This window comes from Rhinolophus sinicus, linkage group LG11 (assembly GCF_036562045.2).
Source record: "Rhinolophus sinicus isolate RSC01 linkage group LG11, ASM3656204v1, whole genome shotgun sequence".
In the NCBI taxonomy this organism is placed as follows: Eukaryota; Metazoa; Chordata; class Mammalia; order Chiroptera; family Rhinolophidae; genus Rhinolophus; species Rhinolophus sinicus.
The window spans coordinates 228845-246206 of record NC_133760.1 but is presented as its reverse complement, the minus strand read 5'-3'; the positions used below and the strand labels follow the sequence as shown (position 1 = coordinate 246206).

The 17362-nt window shown below is 41.8% G+C and overlaps 1 protein-coding gene across 5 annotated transcripts in view; it reads left to right on the top strand.

The window, feature by feature from the left end:
- Positions 1-17362, top strand: part of LOC109459446 (KRAB domain-containing protein 5) — a 144282-nt gene that overhangs the window by 49423 nt on the left and 77497 nt on the right. For 3 of the 5 annotated variants that reach the window (XM_074315928.1, XM_074315926.1, XM_074315923.1), the window contains exons 1-4: positions 8864-9097; positions 11899-12125; positions 14464-14590; positions 14953-15048. The exons of 1 other annotated variant lie outside the window; for it this stretch is intronic. In XM_074315928.1, the coding sequence (XP_074172029.1) occupies positions 12111-12125; positions 14464-14590; positions 14953-15048 (238 nt within the window). In that variant the 5' untranslated portion in view covers positions 8864-9097; positions 11899-12110. Of the gene's footprint in view, positions 1-8863; positions 9098-11898; positions 12126-14463; positions 14591-14952; positions 15049-17362 lie in introns of those variants that run through there. One more of the 5 variants, XM_074315924.1, reaches the window with a different exon arrangement.

Sequence of the window (17362 nt, the reverse complement as noted above, 5' to 3'; positions counted from 1 at the left end):
CTTTTTTTTATTTTTTTACTTTCAGTTGTGTGTGTGTCTTTCAATCTGAGGTGGGTCTCTTGTAGACGCCATATGCATGGATCTTGTTTTCTTATCCACTCAGCTACCCTATGTCTTTTGATTGAAGCATTTAATACACTTCCATTTCAAGTGATTATTGATAGGTACATAGTTATTGCCATTTTATTATTCATATTTTTAAATTAAAGTTTATTGGGGTGACAATTGTTAGTAAAGTTACATAGATTTCAGGTGTACAATTCTGTATTACATCATCTGTAAATCACATTGTGTGTTCACCACCCAGAGCCAGTTATTATTCATATTTTTATCTTAGTTAGTTTCCAAAGTTTCTGTTCAGAAATCAGCTGATAGTATTATGGGAGCTCCCTTGTGAGCAACTAATTGTCTTTCTCTTGTTGCTTTTAGGATTGTCTCTGTGTCTTTAATCTTTGCCATTTTAACTATGATTTTCTTGGTGTGGGCCTGTTTGGGTTCATCTTTTTTGGGATCCTCTGTCCTCCCTGGGCTTGTATGTGTATTTCCTTCACCAGGTTAGGGAAATTTTCAGTCATTATTTCTTTAAATAGTTTCTCGATAATTTGCTCCCTTTCTTCTTCAGGAATTCCTCTGATGCAAATGTTGTTATGCTTGGTGTTGTCTCACAGGTCCCTTAATCGATCTTCATTGTTTTTTATTATTTTTTCTTTTTGTTGTTCTGATTGGGTGTTTTCTGCTATCTTGTCTTCTAAATTGCTCATTTGATCCTCTGCTTCATCTAATCTGCTGTTGATTCCTTCTAGTGTATTCTTCATTTCAGTTATTGTATTCTTTATTTCTGACTCATTGTTTTTTGTTTTGTTTTTTCGGTTTCTATGTCCTTTTGTTTTTTGCTTGCTGTCTTTTTTTGAAATTCTCACTAGGTTCCTTAAGCATTCATATAATTAGTGTTTTAAACTCTGTCTCTGGTAGGTTGGTTGCCTCAGTTTTCTTTTGTTCTATTTCTGGAGGTTTCTCCTGTCCTTTTATTAAGGCATGTTCCTTTGTTGCCTATTTCTAGCTGCTGCTCTGTGTTTATGTCTATGTATTAGGTAGCTCTTCAGTGTTTGCTGGTAGGCTTTATGTAGTATGTATCCTGGGTAGTCCAGTGGCACAGTCTTCCTGATCTTCTGTGTGTGTATTTCAGGAGTGTCCCTTGAGTGTGTTGTGTGTGTTCTCCTATTGTAGTTGAGCCTTGATTGCTTTTGGTACATTAGAGAGTGGGACTGACTTCCAGGTTGAAGGACTGTGAGGATTGGCTTACCCACAGTGTAAAAGGTGTGATAAGTTCGTGAACTTGCCATCATGTGCTTACATTTCTAGCACTGTACAAACAGCTCAGTAAGGTTTCATAACCTTGGTATATCAGCATCTCACAGCTATGATCGTGTTGACATGTGGCAGTGTCTTGCTGAGTGGTGTTCATTATTGTTGTTGTGTGTTTTTGTGTGCTGTCACAAGAATGTCCGAGTTTGAATTAGAGCAATGATCAAACACTAAATTTCTTGTTAAACTTGGCAAGAGTGAAAGTGAAATCCGGGACATGTTAGTCCAAGTTTATGGGGATAATGCCATGAAAAAAACGGCAGTGAATAAATGGATTAAATGTTTTTCTGAGGGGGAGAGAATGTGTCACTGATAAAGAGAGGTCAGAGTGGGCAGTAACCAGTAGAACTGACAAAAACGTTGCAAAAGTTCATCAAATTGTGTGTCAAAATCATTCGCTGACTGTGAGAAGCATAGCAGACCAAGTAAACAAATCTTAATTGAAAATCTTGGCATGAGAGAGGTATGTGCAAAAAATGGTCCCAAAGCAGCTCCCCAGTGAAAAAAAGCAAAAGAGAGTCGAAGTTTGCCAAGTCCTTTTGGAGCGGCAAGACGCTGTTTTGGATTATTTTATCACTGGTGATGAAACATGAGTGTATCAATATGAACCTGAAACAAAGCGTCAAAGTGCACAATAGAAATCAGCCAATTCTCCCTGATCAGAGAAGTTCCGTCAGTCCAAATCAAGAATCAAAATGGTGTTACTAACGTTTTTTGATATCACAGGGATTATTCGTTATGAATTTGTACCAACTGGACAGTTAACCAAGTTTACTATTTGGAAGTGCTGAAAAGCCTGCATGAAAAAGTTAGATGACCTGAACTTTTCACCAACAATTCATGGCTCTTGCATCATGACAATGCACCAGCTCACACAGCACTGTGTGTGAGGGAGTTTTTAGCCAGTAAACAAATAACTGTACTGGAACACCCTCCCTGCTCACCTGATCTGCCCCCCAGTGACTTCTTTCTTTACCGGAAGGTAAAGCAAATTTTGAAAGGAAGATATTTTGATGACATTCAGGACATCAAGGGCAATACGATGACAGCTTTGACGGCCATTCCAGAAAAAGAGTTCCAAAATTGCTTTAAAGGGTGTAGTAGGTGCTGGCATCGGTGCATAGCTTCCCAAGGGGAGTACTTCGAAGGTGACCGTAGTGATATTCAGCAATGAGTTTTGTAGCACCTTTTTCTAGAATGAGTTCGCAAACTTAATTGTCCAACATTGTATGATCTCACTTATGTGTGGAATCTAAAGAACAGAATAAATGAGCAAACAAAACAGAAATATACTCAGAGATAACAGAAAACGAACTGCTTGTTGCTTCATGGGAGGTGGGATTGGGGGATGGGGAGAAGTTGAAGGTATTAGAAAGTACAAATTGGTAGTCACAAAATAGTCACAAGGATGTGAAATACAGTATGGGGAATATTATCAATAATGTTGTAAAGTTTATGTACTGTGCCAAATGGTACTGGACTTATCAGGGGGAATCACTTCATAGACTGTGTAGATGCCTGACCACTGTGCTATACACCTGAAGCTAAAGTAGAATAATATTGAATGTCAACTATAATTAAATGTGTGTGTGTGTGTGTGTGTGTGTGTGTGTATGTGTGTGTATAGTATATGCATATTTATGATCATGGGATATGAAGTATAGCATAGGAAATGAAGTTAATGGTATTGTAACAGCTATATACAATGTCAGATGGGCAGTAGACTTGGGGGTCATGGTTATTACTTTGTGATAAAATAATGTCTAAGCATTATGTTGTTTTATACACCTGAAACTAATATAAAAAATAAAATGAAAAAGAATAAGTACATAAAAAAAGTTTTCCGGGCGATGTAGCGCCAGCTATACGGGACAAGGGGACAGGGGTTGGGAACCAGGGCATCACCAAGGTGGTATGCAAGTGCTGATTTTACCATATCAATGTGGTCCCAGACTTGCCCTTTGGGGGAGGGGTTAACACTGAAAAAACAGTGTTTTCCTCTAGGCCACATATGTGTCAGTTTCTACACAGCGATAACAATGGCTCCTATCCCTCCAGCTCCTGTGCCAAAGCCAAACAACTCAGTCCTTCCTCACACATCCCTCGGACTCCCGAGCTGCCACCCCTCCACCAGAGACCAAGTGAGCGAGTCCATGTGCCAGCTCTACAAGAGGGAGTCTGGGTTTCTAGCCACCTTCCACCCTATTGCGAAGGGCAGACAGCATCCTTGATTTTCACAGCCAGATGCCATTGGAGCTCCTCTTCTCGGCACAAGACCCCTGCACTGGGGAGCCCAGCATGGGGCTGGGACCTGTCCCTCTTCAGGGGGGACCTCTGCCACTGAGGTGTCCGTCCCAGCATTTAACTGCTATCTGTCGGTTTGGGGTCAGTGCATTTCACGCCTCCGTCCCTCCTACCAGTCTTAATGTGGCCTCTTCTTTATATCCTTAGTTATAGTGGTTCTGTTCAGCTGGTGTTCAGATGATCTTGAGGTTGATTGTTCTATAATTTATTTGTAATTTTGGTGTGATCCCTGGATGCAGTAGGCATAGCATTTACCTAATCTGCCATCTTTCCTGGTTCTACAAAGTGCTATTTTTTAATGACCTGTTGCACTGTTGAGTGTTGTACAAACTTGTCCTATCAAAATGCTGACCTGATGGACTTACAATGTTCTTTGGAACTATAACTGTTTATGAGAAGGATGTAGCTGAGGTAAAGCTGCTAATCTTGTGTTAGATGTGACTAGGTGATGTCAGAAACAAGAAACAGAAGGACTGGATATTCACTCATGGGAGAACTGGAGTCAAGAAAGGATCCTTCCTGAGCCGGCCCGGTGGCTCAGCTGATTAGAGCTCCATGCTCCTAACTCCGAAGGCTGCTGGTTCGATTCCCACATGGGCCACTAGGCTCTCAACCACAAGGTTGCCGGTTTCGACTCCAAGGGATGGTGGGCTATGCCCCCTGCCACTAGCAATGGCAACTGGACCTGGAGCTGAGCTGTGCCCTCCACAACTAAGACTGAAAGGACAACAACTTGAAGCTGAACGGCACCCTCCACAACTAAGATTGAAAAGACAACAACTTGACTTGGAAAAAAGTCCTGGAAGTACACACTGTTCCCCAATAAAGTCCTGTTCCCCTTCCCCAATAAAGAAAAAAAGAAAGGCTCCTTCCTCATTCCCGCCCCCGTGGACTAGGGCCCGCACTCCATTCTACCCAGCAAAATCGCACATTTGCTGTGCACCAGAGGCTATGGTGTTCCTCCTTTCTTTTTGTTTTCTGAATGGGAGGGTTTATTGACGTGTTATTTCTGTGTTCCACCATAATGTGTTTTGTGACAAGGACTCCATATAGGGCTTTGAATTGGGGGAATCTCATAAAACCCTGATAAGATACTCATTTGTGATTGAAGTCATATGTAGATAGAACTTTTTAACATTTCTTTTGGGACAGAAGTAAATGTATTTTGTGTGAAGAAAGGAGGGACAAATTATTTCTGATGGAAGCTGGACTGCCATATAGTAACATTATTTCCAATTATCATCCTCCTGTAAGAGTATACATCTCTGTTCTTTAACATTAAACTTCACTTAGGTATACGGTATATGATATATAGATATAGTATGAGGAAGAAATAAAGGTTTCTTGTAAGCCAAAGAGAATTCAATAGTATGTGTTACCATAGCAAAACTTCTAGAAAGTTGTCTGGTACTTCAATGACATTCCTTTTTTTTTAATTAAAATTTTTGTTTTGTTTTCAATGACATTTTATTGTACCCATCTTAATCTCCCAATGTCAAAGTTATAGATGGGAGTGCTTTATCTCCAGTAATTGTACCACCTCTGAAATCTTGATTTCAAGAATTCCCTTCCTATATTATTACCATCATTCCTTTCATTTTACTACTTCTATTTCCAGTAGAATGTCCATGTATTTTTAATTCATCAGGGAATGTATTGCCTTTCATTGTCTGACAGCCCTCAGTGGACTATGTGTTCTCCATTACAACATTTTCAACTGGTTTATCGTAATCAAATGTTTATAAATGACCTCATGCACCTTGCCCGTGTTAACCTGCTGCCTTCACCTAAGTCAGCCTCAGTACCAGATGAGCTGTCTTCAACTTACATCACTTTACAGGCAGGACGTTCCCAATGGTGTACAGAAAACCAAAACAAACAAACAAATTAAATAAAAGAACCCTTATCTTATAGGTGTTTGGTTCAATTGCCATCTCTTTTTGAATAGTGCTATTTATAATTTCTTTCTTAGTGGCAATTTACAAATATTGATATGTTCTGTTCTCACTTATTTAGATTACATTTCACATAGCCAAGAATATAGTTTGTCTTGGTTTAGTACTATGTATATTTTTGAAGATTGTGTATAATTTTCTTGGTTGGTGCAGTGTTCTTGTGAAGGAAGACCTCAGTTTTCCATTTCCTGTGTCAGAAAAATCCAGTTCTTCCCTACTGAGTGTTTCCGTCCTCTGTGTCCCCTTTATTGTCACAGTACTAGCACTCACCCAGAATACTTCACTTCCAACACTCATGGTCAGCAAATATGTGGAAGTTTTCCCCTACACCAAGCAATTCTCTAGGACACCAGCTGGGTATCCTACATGTTAATGCAATTCTGACTCTAATGGCCTGGATTTCACAGGTTAAGAGCTCAGTCCCATAGACTGACCCTCCTGCCTCTAACGCAGATGTGAGTCGATAATCAGATCATAACCAGTGCTTCTGACCAAATTGCTATAGATGGGAGGTTTCAACAGCTCTCACCTTGGGTTCAATTAATGTGTTAAATAGGCTCACAGATGTCCAGTTTATTAAAGGTTGTGATAATACAGATGGACAGTCAGATGAAGAGATACATAAGGCCAGGTCTGGGAGGGTCCCCAGCACAGGAGTTTATGTCCCCATGAAATTGGAGTGCATCACTATCTGGGTGTGGATGTGTTTACCCTCTTCGAACCGCCAACTTTTGGGATTGTATGGCTGCTTCCTCGTGTAGGTATGAACAAATTGTAAATTAATTTCTAGCCCCTCTTTCTCTCTGGGGTGTGAAGGTGGGGCTGAAGAACCCATGCTTTTAATCATGGCGTGGTCTTTCTGGTGGCGAGTCCCCATGGAAGAGCCGACCCTGAGTTGCCTCAATAGAACAAAAGATGCTCCTAGTGCTCTTATCCCTCAGGAAATCACAAGGCTTTCAGGAGCTCTGTGCCAGGACCCAGGGGCATAGACTATGTTATCTCATAGTTCTATAAATGTCAATTTCATTGATTTATTATCAATATCATTGTTAGAATCTTGTAGGTACTCATTTTTTTTTTCTAATTGATCTATGTATTATGGAGAGAGGGGGCATGAGAATCTCTGAACATTAGTGTGGATTGCATTTTTTTCTCATTAAAGCCAAGTGAATTTTTTTTAAGAAATAAACTTTGTTTTAAAAATTTTATTGGGGAACAGTATGTTTCTCCAGGGCCCATCAGCTTCTAGTCATTGTCCTTCAGTCTAGTTGTGGAGGGCGCAGCTCAGCTACAAGTCTAGTCACCATTTTCAATCTTTAGTTGCAGGGGGCACAGCCCACCATCCCATGCGGAAATTGAACTGGCAACCTTGTTGAGAGCTCGCACTTTAACCAACTGAGCCATTGGGCCACCCGAAAGCCCAGTGACTTTTTTCAGGGGTCTGCAAGTTCTGCTGCTTGGTGCATGGTTCATGATTGTCATGTCCTTGTGATGAATTTATTCCTTTATGATTGTGAAATAGAATTCATTATCCCTGGCCATAGTATTTGTCCTCTGATCTACTTTGATCTTAATATAACTATTTTCTTTTGAATAGTGTGCATATGACTTGTCTTTTTTCCATGCTTTTATTTTGCATCATTTTCCCCCCTGATTTTTTTGTTGTTTGGATTTTTTCTTTGATACTACCTTTAACATTTTAACATATCTTTGAATTACATATTTTTCTGAGTTCTGTAATTTTAACTTCCAATCATGATGAGGATCTAGAATACTTTACCCCACCACCTCCACGAACAATCATGTTACTGTTTTTAAAGATTTCATTTCCCCTTTTCTTATAATACATTTTTTGTTTTTCAGTTTTATTTTCTTATTCCCATTCCCCACCCCACTCACGATTTGCAACCATCAGCTTTTTTTTTAATCTTTGGGTCTCTTTATATTTTGTTTCATGTATTCTTTCTAGCCTTGTTGATCCCTCCCTATAAAAGAAAAGCCCTTTTGTCTGCGTTGTGAGACCCTTGTAGATCTTGTACTCAGAGGATTGTCTTTAGAATAATAATATTCGCTATAAAGTCTCTCCTTAACTAAACCCAGATTTTTAAGTTTCATAGAGGTAAATATTATGTTTTATGTGTGCTTACAAATGTACAGTCTCTGTTTTCATGACATAAAGTTTAATTCACCAGGTTAAACTAATTCCTGTTTTTTTCAAGTTTTTGAAGTCTTCAATTATTTTGACATCTTTAATAATCTAAGAATTGGCATGTGTTTTATAATGATATTACAAGAAGACATGTCAAATTTTTGTATTGATTGAGGAAATCCTCTGTCTCCACATGAATATGTTCATTTCACTCCCTTGTAAATTTTACAAGCAACAAATTTCCCCATAAACAAGATGAGAATTCTTGACTTTCATCTATAACTGGCTTTTCCCCAACTGTTTTGAGTTTGATGAAATGTTCCACCAGCCATATATTTATTTGCTTGTGAATATGGCAGTCCAAGTTGAAATCTCTTTCATGCCAGCATGGCTGGTTGGCAATATTACATAATCCCATATAATCTCTATAATCTACTTTTGAAAGATCCCCAAATCTATTCCAAACATTCTATTAAAACAACAACAATAACAACATGTTCAGGAAAAAAATGCATGAGATGGTTTGATAAAAGGACTGGATTTAAATCAGGATAAACTGAGGTTGGATATTATAACTCCAATCGAGTTAAAAAAATCTGTCTAAATAGTTCATCAGTTTTCACAATTGGAAAGGATCCTTCTCAGTATCAAAACCAACATTTACAATAAAGATGGGAAAGTTTTGATCCATTCTTCATTTATAACCAAATATCACAGGTATACATATTAGAGAAAAACTTGCAAATATAATTAACTTGGAAGGTCTTTAGGCACGACGAATTTTTACTAATCATCAGAAACTCATACCCAGGGAGATCTTAAAATATAATGAATTCTGCTACATATTAAACCGAGAGTCAAGCATTACTAACATCAGTAAATATACATCTAAGAGAAATCTTAAAAATATAATGTGGGTGGGAAAGATATTTGTATCCAAACTACAAAGCTAACGAACAACTATAGTCTATAACCAATGAGAGCGAAGCGTAGGAAAGCCCGCCACGCCCCGCTCTGGCCCCACCGCGTCCCCGGTCCCGTCCTCCCTCCCGCGGGCCCCGCCCATTACAGGCCACAATTCCCGCCCGCCCGAAACCTTAGGGCTTCTCACAGGTCCCGCCTGCGGCCCAGGTTTTCACGTCGCGTCCCCGCAGAGTTTGTTGCAGACCCGGAAGCGGCTAAAGCAGCGAGAAGGTCCGGTTGGCGCCGTGACTTTCAGTTTTCGTAGTTTAAACCTGGGCGTCTCAGTCCACGGTCCCGCACACGTGACGCCTGGGCGGTCACTACGGACGTTGAAGTCCCCGCACCAGCGCCCCCCACAGCGGTGAGTCCCGCGTCCTGGGGAGACGTCAAGATAACAGAGCTTTTCGCTGCCGGTTGGAGGGTCCGCGGGGGTTTCCGGGTAAACTGAGGCCGTCCTCCCTCTGGTCTCTCCGCCTTCGGGCCCTTAGACCCCGCCGGCCGCGTTGTTTTCCTGCTTAAAACCCTCCACCGGGCAGCCCCCCACGCGCGGCGTGAAGTCCTGGGAGATGGACTCGGGAGATGGAGTCCGGCCGTTGGCGCCCCTCCCCCAGCCCCGCCACGCGGCCCCTGGAGCCCCGCCTCCCCCCGGGGCTGGGGTTCTGCAGACCCTCCGCCGCCTGCAACCCCCCTCGCCCCAGTTTAATAAGAGGCCCCGAATCCCAGGTAGAGCACACTGTTCAGGGGGATGGGATTTGGGAGGGAACACCGCGGGGTGTCACCAGGTCACCCCCTCTCGTGGGGAGGGGCTTTGTGTGAGCGGGGACTGAAGGGCCGGCCAGGAAAGCGGCAGAACGAGGGTGTGAGGGGGTCACGAGAAGGAGACAGATGAGAGAGGAACAGACAGGTGAGAGGGCAGAACGGTCAGTGCGGGTCGGTAAAGAGGAGGCAAAACAGGATGTGGGAGGGACTTGTAACGCGACGGTAAGACAGAACGAGTGACTCGGAGAAGTAGCCAGAGGAGAAAGAAAATGGAGAAATACGGAGGGAAGGGGGAGCTCCAGAGAGATGAAGGGGAACCTAAAGGGAGAGGGGCCCCTGGTTAGCAGAAGTGGGGGCAACAAAGGACAAGGCACTTTAGAGGAGAGAGGGGTTAGGAGAAGAGTTAGGGGAGCCGAGTGCAGGAACTGAAAGGGGTTGGGGGTTGACAGCACAGCAAGAAGCCTCCCTGAGCTAAGCTGGGGGTGTCAGTGAGTCCCGACACAGGGGTGTAACAGGACAGACAGTGTCACGGGAAGAGGAGGGGAATAAGGAAGGGAGAAAGAGGCAGAAATACATGGAGATGGGGAGCAATCAGATTAGAAGGAGCAACTGAGGTTGAAATGGGTTTCAAGAGTCTCAAGAAACAGGGACAGGGAAGGGAATCGAGGCAAGGGGAGAAATCAGGAGAGGAGAGAGGAGGCAGGAGAGGAGAGGGGACGCAGGAGAGGACAGCTGTGGAGAGAATGGGGGTGGAGAGGGACACACAGACCATAGACAGGAATACCTAATAGCAGACGAAGAAGGGGAGCCCCCAGCTGGTTGAGTGATGAGCAGGTGGGATGTGGGTGATCAAGTCATGATATATTGATTTGTGGCTTTATAATCAATTTAATTTTACACGTGCTGCATTTTCAGTCACACAGATGAGAATGAGAAGTACAAAACTCCAGTTTCTAATGCTTGTGCGTTTAATAATTAATCAGTCAGTTATGGGTCCCTTATCATTTGCTGGGATGGCTTGAGGGACGTGACCTGGGACAAGAAATGACTGAGTCTGTCACCACATGATGGTTCTTCAAGGAATATTAAAGCATTGGGTATTCTTTTACATGGAATTTACTTTTTACTTTCTAGTTCTCTTACATTTGATTCATTGTTTTTCTTTGAAAAGCACATTGAGTTAAATATCAGTCTGTTGAATCTGCTTTTTTCTAAGTAGTCATTAACTGTCAAAATAAGCTTTGGTGACATCTCATTACCAGCTCTTATCATTCTTTCCTAAATATGTTGTAGTCTCATTTTTTTTTTTAAACTTTGACCCTACAAGTCATTTCAGTTAAAAAAAAAAGTCAAATCGATTTCCCTTCTAATAACATTGTGTCTGGTTTAGATAATGAACCCTGCATTCTTTCTACCCTTCATCATGTTGAAACATCCATTGGTACTTATTAATAATATTAGGCTACTTCAGTGTGTATTTGGTGAGGATGTTTGTGTTGAACCTAGTTTGGTGAGTTAGTGTGATATTCAGCAGCTTTTGTCTTCCTTTTAAGTGTTTTGTTAGTGAGCTGGGAGCTACCAAGTAGCTGTCCCCTCAAGTCCTTCTTGTCTATTCTCTGAAAATGTGGACGGATGGAGATGGGGTGGACCGAAACTTGGTTCCCATGGAGCCCATCTATTCACGGTGAAGTAATTTGATCAGTGTATTTCCATAGTTAACCCTTTTTTCGAGTTTTCAGCACCAAAATGTGTGTTCATTATTTTACAGTTTGTAACTAATTCTCTGTGATTTCCTGGAAAAGACGAAAGAAATCCACCTAGGTAGCCAGCCCTTGTAGAAGTTTCCTCCCCAACCCCTCACACTCCCTAAAGCTATCAGGTGTGCAGAGTCTGAGATCTGTAGCCCAGTGTGACAGGAAACAGGTCTGGGGAGCAAGTCAGCTCCCCCAGGGAGACTTAAAGTTGCCATTTCCTGGGCCCCCTGCAGACCTCCAGAAAGATAACTCCTTAGAATGGGCCCTGATCCCCCAGGGACCTGCATGTTCATTGCAGCTAAAAGGTTCCCATCTGGTTCCTCCTATGTCACCTGGGGATTTCAAGGAGTGATGTGACCTGTGCCCTCCCCTTGGGAGTAGGACAAATCGTCTGGGTGGAGCATCATTGTATTAGTGAGGTGTTCATGCGACTCTAAGGTCAGGCCAGGGACTAGCTGGGGGCTCCTGGACACAGTTCTGAGAGTTGAGAGCAGACTTTGGACAGGGGAGGTAATGGGGTGCTGTGTTGGGTTTTGGGGGCCAGGAGAGCAGCCCACGTTCTCATTGGTATGGGAATGGGTGGGTGCCTGTGTGAGGGGAGGGCACGTGAAGACAGGAAAGAAAAAACTCAGTTCTGTCTTCATTTTAGGTGCTCATGGTTCCTGACTGTGTCCTGGGACAAAGGACAGGAGAGGGCGACCTTATCAGCATTTCAAGCCCTCAATTTGGGGGAAGCAGATGGAGGTGGGGTTAGGGGCTGTATGGACCCTCTTGAAGGCACATTCTCAAGATGCAGGAGTGATTCCTCCCCAGAACATCACCTGAGGAAACAACCCAGAGCAGGAGGAGGACGAGGACAAAATGGCTGCTTCTCAGGTAAGCGTTCCGCCCTGGGGCCGAGGCTGTGTGAGCTTTTCCTCCTAAAATCTGTGGTTTTAGAACCTGCCACATTTAACTCTCTACTTCTGACATTCCTGCCTAGTGAGTTTCTTTTCAACTACTTACTTTTTATTTTTCTTCTCATGAGAGTCAAGGTCAGCTCTGTAGAACTCTCGTCTCTTTTCTTCCAGAGCCTTCTCTACATTCTCTCCATTAAGGCTCCCTGAGGAGATGAGGAATTCTCACCATGATTACTGTCCCTCAACTACTGATAAAATCCACCTGGGAAAGGGGTTGTGTCCAAGGTCCCTATTGGGTGGGGTCAGATGCTTGATGTCCTGAAGGGAGGTGTAGGTGTATGTCCTGTGACTGCAGCATCAGGGCTGTAGAACAGGGGTAAGAATGTCCATGAACACCAGGATGCCTCAGTGCACAGAATAGCCTGGAAAGTTCTGAAATAGAAAGAGTAATTGTAAGAGACTTGCTCACTAGATTGGTAATATTGACTTACTATTTAAATGCACTATTAGAGTTACAGAACTGGGGAGCTATATGTGCATTGAAATTTGCCTAAAACTAATGTTTTTATGATCACATTATGATTATGATTTCCTTATTTGTTCGTTTGTGCCGGTAACATCACAGCAGTGATGGTGTGTCCTTCCGTGTGCCTCGGTCAGCTGATACCCACTTGTTCCTTCCACCTGATTAGTGAGGTGAGGGTGAGGTAGGTGAGGGTGACTTCCTTCCAGAACTCCTACCCCACCGCAGGGTCATGTTTTCTTCATCAGTACAGCGTCTCCTGGGAGCTTCTGCTTTGTGTGGTAGAGTTTCAGATCCCGGCTCTGAGGAACAAACTGGGGTTTGCTGATTTTCACCTGGTTGAGGTCCTGTCTTCTGTCTTCATTATAAAGTTAACATTTTTTTCTTTATCATTAATAATGGTCGGGGTGGATTTATAGAGAGATGTGCAAAAACCATCACATTTCTTCTGGAAACTCCCTTTTTTCTTAGTTTCTCTGCTTTGGAAAATGAAGGCCCTCAGCTTTCTTTACTAGAGAGAATTGGCTTTTGAAGTGGAGTCTTCAATGAGGCCTTGTTTCTGTCCATTTTAATTATGTTCCACACTCATGTCACAGACATTCTTTACTTCGTCACTTTTTGTGTTTTCAAGAAAGTTTACAAGAATCATATTATTAAGGTGTTCTACTGTGGTAAATTTTAATGTATAGCTCAGCACAAATGACACCCAATTTTTTCCAAAGAAATAGCAGCTCTAACTTTTGTTATTGTGCGTTCTCTCCCTATTGAGTTAATAAAATACAGAGTATCATCCACAAAAAAAGGAATTAAAAATGATTTTCAGAATAAATCATTGTTATTTCAGTGATGTGAAAATTTCCTTCTCTGTCACTTTTGGTGTGCACACAGTCCCCATATGTCTGTGTCCATAAAATGTTAATACTATTTGAGCTATTCTTTCTTCTTACTTGCTTAAGGTGTTTCTCTCCTTCAGAGTTATGGAACTGCTATGAACGTTCATGAGATTTGTCTGTGCATATTGGTTTCTGTCCTTTTTTGGTATGTTCTACAGATAGTTTGGAGTAAAACCCAAGCTCTACCATTTATTGGATGCTTCAGAAAATATTCTCATAGAAGAGGAACAATAATACTGTTCTCAGATTACTTATGTGCATTATAAATTAATATATAAAAAACAGAACACTCTGTAGTATACAGTAGTTTTCCTAAAGAACTGTGTTGCTATGCTTCTATGAAAAGTGTAAATTCCATAAAACTCTGTCAGTTCAAAGTCATGTATGAATTTTCCCTGTTTCCTTCTTCTGTGCTATTTAACAGTGTGACATGGACCAGAGACATTGGTGTCACTAGTCAAAAGTGATTTTGTTAAATGTGGAAACTCAGGCCCCACCCTAGGACTCCTCAGTCAGAATCGGCATTTTTACAACAGTCCAGTTCCTTGTTGTCCACGTGAAATTTGAGAAGTGTTTTGCATTTCTAACTCACCATGACATTTCCAGCCAAGAAATGTACACAGTGTATCCTGTGTTATACAACACTCAAAAATCCATATGCATGTGTTGATGCCTGAAAATTTATCTTCTGGAAAAGGAAAGTCTCTCGTTTGTGGATCATACGTCATCCTCCTATCTCACAGTTAGAAAATATATTACAGAATATTACTGTCAGTGACCTTACTGTTTAATTCTAGATACTCTCCTAGGTCAAAACCAGTTCTCTTAACTCTGTTTTCATATTGAGTCACATTATGACCTTGCCTGTGGCCACGTGGTAAATGTGTCTTTTGTTTCAGGGACGGTTGACATTCAGGGATGTGGCCATAGATTTCTCTCAGGAGGAGTGGGAATGTCTGCACCCAGCTGAGCGGAAACTGTACGTGGATGTGATGCTGGAGAACTACAGGAACCTGTGCTCCCTGGGTGAGGGTGACTTCCTTCCAGAACTCCTACCCCACCGCAGGGTTGTGTTTCCTTCATCAGTACAGCGTCTCCTGGGAGCTTCTGCTTTGTGTGGTAGAGTTTCAGATCCTGGCTCTGAGGAACAAACTGGGGGTTTGCTGGTGTAGAAAAGGAGTCTTCATGATGCCCTTGGAGTGAAACTCATGATCTGAAAACGTTCCAAGTTGTCTAGTAAAGGTGCTGTCAGAAAAGAGTGTTTTGGGGTCATCCTTTCCTAGAATATTCTAATTTTCTGCAAGGTTCTCTCTTCTTAGCTGAGCACATACTGGATTGGAAATTGGAGAATTTCCATCAAAACCTGTGTTCCTTTTTCTAATAAACAGGTCTTGCTGTCTCTAAGCCAGACATTGTCACCGTTTTGGAGAGAATGAAGGAGGCCTGGGATGTGAAGCGAAAAAAGACAGTGTCCATCCACCCAGGTAGGTGGGAATGAAGGAGGCAGATGACACAGGTGAGAGGCCCAAAGGTCCTGGAGGAGCCAGACCTTAAGATGTGGTTTGGGAAGCTCCGCTTCAGTGGAAAGGATGTGAGAAGCCCAGGTTTCTGTCTGTTGCTGTCACAGAGGGACAGTCCTGTCCAACACGTCCCGTGCTCCTACATCCTCTAGGGACGGTCCTCCTGCTCCGTGATCTGGGTCCCATTGCAGTGAGGGCTGAAGTCCTCCCCCTGGACTGTGGGCATCACCGTGGTCTGGCTATTGTTCCATTGCGTCCAGGGCCGGGGAAAATCTGCTCTAGCTGAGGAATTCTCTCTGAAGCCATTTTTAATGTTCCGTTCTTGCCTCTTGTAAGAAGTCTGTGAAGCAAATGGTGGAGTTCCTGGAATTTGGAGCAGAAATCCCAGGGGCACTGGAGACACATGTCACACATTTTCTGCTTTATAATTTCTAATCCTAAGGAGGCTTCAAATATGACCCTACAAAGTTCAGACCCAGTAATTTCATCTCAGCACAAGGCACCTCCCTAAAGTGAGAAACCGTCAATCTTAGTTTCATTTCAAAATGTCCTTTTTGCTTTGTGTGAACTAACATTAGAAATTTCAAGTCTGTACTCCCAAATTCCTTTATGTTAGAATAGTTTAATGTATATGTTTACCTCACAGAATTGTTAAATGAATTCATGCCTTAGGGGAGCTCAGAACATTGCCCACCATGTAGGAAGGTCGCCATTGTTCCCTGATTTATTAATGACTGTCATGTTATAAGTCTGTCTTGTTCAGTTCAAAGCTGCCTGGGCCTGTTTTGTATGTTTTCACTCTCTGATTAGATTTTGTCAGATTAGTGGTTTTAGTTGTAGCAGTGCTGATATAACGTGCTCGAATGAACTCCTTTGGTAAGAAGTGAGTTGTAGAATTACTAGGTTCCCATATTTCAGGAAATGTTTGCTTCCTCAATTTCAGTTTACTTCAGGTGGAAAGTAATCATGAGGTTTGTTATCTGCCTTCCTCAGCATGTCTCTCAATGATGGTGTACTTTAATCTCAAATGTTGATTTTATATATCACTCATTCTGTGATATTTTACTTTTTTCTTGTTTCTTTTTTTAGAAATGGTTTTTTGTTGTTCTCTGTTTGATGGATTACAGTTTATATCTGTGAGAATAGCAGCAATGTATTTATAATCTTATAAATTTTTCTAATGTTATTTACATGCTTATTTATTAAATTTTTCATTAAAGCTATTGATGAATGATTCCAGTGCATTGTCTGTGAAATTTTCCTGCCCTACAACACATATTCCAATGATTCAGAATGCTTGCTGTTCATGGGGCCACACTCAGGGTGGAAGCTGAGTTCTACAGAAGGATTCTTTTCAATAGTACATCTGTGTAGTGTTCACAGTTCTGGATACATTATCTCTTATTCTCATTTTGCAATTCCATAACAATGCTTTTTTTATGGTAGTTTCCTCAAATTTAGTTACTTACATTCTTGGTTGTTATTTAGATGCTTTGAATGTCAATGACAGTTTTCACCTCAGTCCATGTAAGACAATGGGTGGTTTGGTTCACATACCAATCAGGCATATGCCTGACTCATCTTGTTTATTTATTTATATTTTTGGTTAATGGTCAGTACAGTACTTTTCTTATCCTGCGTAGTTAAGTATTTGTGGTAATAGTCTTCATTTCACATCTATTTACTGATGATTTTGTGTTCTCTGTGGGAGAGAACCACTTTTTTGAAGTCCAGATAATTTTTGAAATGTGTTATAACTGTATCTGTTTTAGATATTATTTTTCATTTTCAATTTTGGTAAAATCCTGTGACTAAAATTCTACCCTCCATACAGTGCAGTCGTGTTAAGTATATTCACATTGTTGTGCAACTGATCTCTGAAAATTTCCATCTTGCAAAACTGACCGAGTACCCATTAAACAACCACTTCCTCATTTCTCTCCACCCCAAGCCCCTGGCTGCTACCCTTGTTTTTGTTCTATAAGGAGGACTGCTTTAGGTGACTCACGGAAGTGGACTCTTATAGTATCTGTGTCTTTGTGATTCATGAGCTTTATGTAAATGTCCTCAAGGTTTGTCTACATTGAATTAGATGAGAGCATCTGTTTCTTTTTGAAGGCTGAATATTCTATTGTATGTATATGCTACATTTTCTTTGCCCATTCATCTATCGATGGCCAATTGCATTGCTTCCGTGTATTACAGGCTTTTGTGAGTAATGCTGCAGTGTGCATGTGTGTGCACACGGCTCTTGCAGAGCCTCCTTTGAAGTGTCTTG